Genomic DNA, 4,118 nt, shown 5'->3' on the forward strand with positions numbered 1-4,118 from the left:
GGCTGCGGCCAAGCTGCGGGCGCCCCGGGCAGGCGGTGGGGCCCGAGCGCAAGGCCGGCCCGCGCTGCGTTGCCAGGGGTTCAGTAGGTCAAAACGATCGTGTTTGCGGGGAAACGACCGTGCACTGAACAGTGTGCAAATAAGTCTTTTCTTCACTTTTTATTGCTTGCTGTGAGACCCAGGCCCTCCAAGTGGAAGCGTTTCTCTGGAGGCAAGGAGCCGGCAGAAAGGACCGACAGCAAACCCAAAAGTTGCCCTGAGAAAGACCTGGGTTTTGCACATGCTGCATTAAATCGCTGCCTCGAAAATGAGTGCATTTGGATTGAACGCTTTAATGAGTGTTGATCATGCATTGTGCAATGGTCGAAACGATCGCACGCACAAGGGACTGGTGCCTCCTCAATCTGGGGGGCACCCGCAGAGGCCCTGTCAGGGGGGAACCAGCCCTGCCAACAGCACCAGTGTTGGCCATCGGGGGGGCACCCCCTACCAGTTGTCTGTGATCGTACAAATGTGGTAATTATCATACACCTGGCAACGCTGGCCCACGGCACGGCACAGTGATGCCCCTCCAGGACTGGGCAGGGAGGGGGCAACCTCCTGCCGCACCATGGCCGCTTGCCTCTAGAGGGCTGTGAGCAGGGGCTGGGCCGGAAGCTGCCCCTGTGAGTTGCCCTATAGGGCTGGGCGCCAGGACGGGGTGTGAGAGGGCCTGCGTGCAGGAAGGGGCAGGAAGGTCACACCCTAGGGTGGGAGGAGGAGTTGGCACAGGGCAAGAACCCCCACCCCAACCTCCACCTTCCTGGGCCTTAGCATTTGAGAGGGAGAAAGTTTGTCCATGCAGAAAAGGATGGGGGAGGGGACATTGCATCCTGGGATGCTGGAGGACTTGGGTGACTCCTCTATGGGGAGCTGTCACAGTTAATGGAACAGGAACTGGGTTACAAGGATGGCAGAGGAACCTGTCCTGGAGTGGCGATATTTTAAAGTGGCAGCCTAAAGCGTGCTCAAAACTAGTTTCGGGTGTTAAAGGATGGACAATCCAGGGGTTAAAAGTGCTCAGAGCCACCTGAAATCAATGTGCAACAAAGGCAGACTGAAGTGAGGCAACCAGGCTGTGCCTGCCAGGTCGGGGGAGGCGAGTCATTCAGATCCCCTGGCATGGCCTTGCTGGCTGTTAATACTCTTAACCTTTCTGGGGTCATGGTCCATTTTCTGTCTCGGTATTCCCAACAAGGTTCATATCCCTCATTCAACAATTTCCAGTTCTAGTATGCAAAACCAAAGGATTTCCCTGATGCAGCACAGACAGGATGAGGAAGAACATGAGAAGTCTGTTGAAATTTAATCTCTGCTAAACCAATATTGTGACATTTGTTAATCTCTGCTTAGCTGACATTGTGAAATTTGTATTGGAGCCTATCCCTATTATTTAACCTTCTTTCCTAAAATGCTGCTCAGGCATGGGCGTATCTGGGGTGGAGGAGAAGCACTGGTACACTTCCACCCCTGTTTGATTCTGGCTCTACCCAAAGTTTAAAATCAACTGCCTGGCAGTGGCAGCGGCATTCCTGTTCAAGCACAAGTAAGCAAGTCTATTGACATTCAAAACTACCTGATTCCTTCTAAACTCTTCAAGCCTCAGGTGTTAACGTCCCTCTCCTTTTTAATTGTTATGATGTTCCACTAATCAAGCTAGTCTTTCTTCTGCAGTTCTGCTATCTGTTAGATGCTTCTGCTAATGTAGTTCCTATTTCATAGCCTAGCAGGCTGCTTTTAACTCATTCTAATAAAGTTATATTTGTTTTTCCTTCATTCTTAAATCCTAGGCCTCTAGCATATTTAGTAAAGCTTCTAGTTTCATTTTGCCTGGAAAAAATGTTTTCTGTTATATGGGGTGATACAGCACACCATCTGCATATCCCTTTTCAGAATCCTGGATCCACCCATGCGCACAGATTCCTCTGTAAAATGAATATAGTTCTGCTCCATCTTTCACCAGGAAGTATCTTGATTCCAGGAGCATTACTTACTGATGGATTTTGTTCTGATGCAAAGAATCCAGAGATTTTTGTATTGGCCAAAAGTAAAGCTTTGATGTATGGAAAGGAGTTTTGTCTTCTTCACTTCCTTTCAAGATGAAAGCCCCCAGGTTTCTCAGTAACAATTTATTATTAGATGAATGTGTTTAGCTTAATATGGCTTATTTCCTCAAAGGTCCTAGTTGTTGCTCTGCCCTATTTTGCACTTTCTAAAGATGACTTGCTGCCTAGTGATTCCTCACCTCAACAATAAACATTTTCAATGGGCCCAAGAAGGACTGACTAGATGTAGTGTAATGGGCAGGATACTCAATGCTCAGGGAGACCCAGTTCTGTCAACTGGAGCAACAGATGGAAACACAGTTTAGAATAGACCAGGTCCTGATACTCTGGATACATATCCAGGCTTTGGAAACCCAGCTATAAATATAGTTTGTACAGGTGCTATGCAGCACTTCTCCATCACTGCCATTTCTAAACCTTATTTTTCTAGAGAACGCCTAGTAAATGTGATGCTCTAGTTTTAGAGCTCTAGTTGTACTATTTTTTTGTCTTAGTTTCTGACTTACTGTGCAACCTTTGATATCGCTTTATCTTACTTTCCCTTTATATGTAAAGTGCTTACATCTTTTAAAATGTATTATAAAACTGTTCAAAATAGACAGGCATGTTGAATAATGGAACTGCAAAATCTGTAAAACTCTATGCCACTCAAATGGCATTTAACTGCATGTCTAAAAGAGCATAAACAAGTGAACATTACATTATTATGTTGGAATGACAGCTAGTCCTATTAGATAGCCTTGGAGACAGATGTGGATTTCCAGCTTTACCTGCAAAATGACACATCAGAATTTTAAACCATGTGCTGTAATAGTCCACTATGTTATAACTCTAAATAGTATTATACATTTTAATTAAAATATCTTTTTTTGTTCTAGGGGAAAATCTTTCATTCTGTGCTTTAAGGGACAAGAAGTTCTGAAAAAAAGAGAAGACACATAAGAAAAGATGTCTCATTTATTCAAAGGAGTTAAAAAGTGTTCTAGTCTTTCTGTCAGTCAAATTCACAGAGTAACAGGATTTATATTTAAAACACAGATATTGAAAAACTTGCTAGGCCACATGGAACATCAATTAAAACTCTCACGCACATTTTCTAAACTTAGTTCTGACAATACTGGATCTTTTAGTTACATCATTGTTGGAGCTGGATCAGCAGGTTGTGTATTAGCCAACCGGTTGACTGAAGATCCTCTCAGTACTGTACTCCTTTTGGAAGCAGGCCCTAAAGATACCCTTCTAGGTAGTAAAAGATTAATGTGGAAGATTCATATGCCTGCTGCATTAATCTATAATCTTTGTGATGATAAATATAACTGGTATTACCATACAACACCACAAAAGCACATGGATAATCGAATTATGTATTGGCCAAGGGGTAGAGTGTGGGGTGGCTCTTCATCTCTCAATGCTATGGTATACATCCGTGGCCATGCAGAAGACTACAATCGATGGGACAGAGAAGGTGCTGTGGGATGGGATTATGAACATTGCTTGCCTTATTTTAAGAAAGCACAGGCACATGAACTAGGTCCTAACCAGTACAGAGGTGGGAATGGACAAATGCATGTGTCAAGAGGAAGAACGAATCACCCGCTTCATCAAGCATTCCTGGATGCAGCCCAGGAAGCTGGGTATCCTTTCACAGATGATATGAATGGTTACCAACAAGAAGGATTTGGCTGGATGGATATGACTATACACAAAGGTAAACCATTTTGAGTTACATGGACACACACACACACACACACACACACACTCTCTCTCTCTCTCTCTCTTTATCTATATGGTAGAAGATTTTCTTTTCCATGAGGTTGTTGGAAGTGGAAGCACACTAGAATAATCAAAACCTAAATGTACTATGTAACTTTGATTTAAGAGAAGGAAGCATCCTCTGTCCTTGGATGTGCAGCCAGCTCAAAGAAGTCTATCCTGAGGGCTAAACTTTGCATGAAAGCTGAGAGATATTTTCACATATAGTTAGATCAAGAGGAAGATCTTCTGGTGAACACA

At 44.1% G+C, this 4,118-nt stretch overlaps 1 protein-coding gene across 1 annotated transcript in view; it reads left to right on the forward strand.

The window, feature by feature from the left end:
• The first annotated feature begins 2,983 nt into the window (after window positions 1–2,983).
• Window positions 2,984–4,118, forward strand: part of CHDH (choline dehydrogenase) — a 42,210-nt gene continuing 41,075 nt past the window's right edge. The window contains exon 1 of the mRNA XM_019505012.1: window positions 2,984–3,813. Within this exon, the coding sequence (XP_019360557.1) occupies window positions 3,054–3,813 (760 nt within the window). The 5' untranslated portion in view covers window positions 2,984–3,053. The remainder of the gene's footprint in view (window positions 3,814–4,118) is intronic.

The sequence above is a fragment of the Gavialis gangeticus genome, unplaced genomic scaffold, assembly GCF_001723915.1.
Source record: "Gavialis gangeticus isolate Ggan-Ray unplaced genomic scaffold, GavGan_comp1, whole genome shotgun sequence".
Classification (NCBI taxonomy): domain Eukaryota; kingdom Metazoa; phylum Chordata; order Crocodylia; family Gavialidae; genus Gavialis; species Gavialis gangeticus.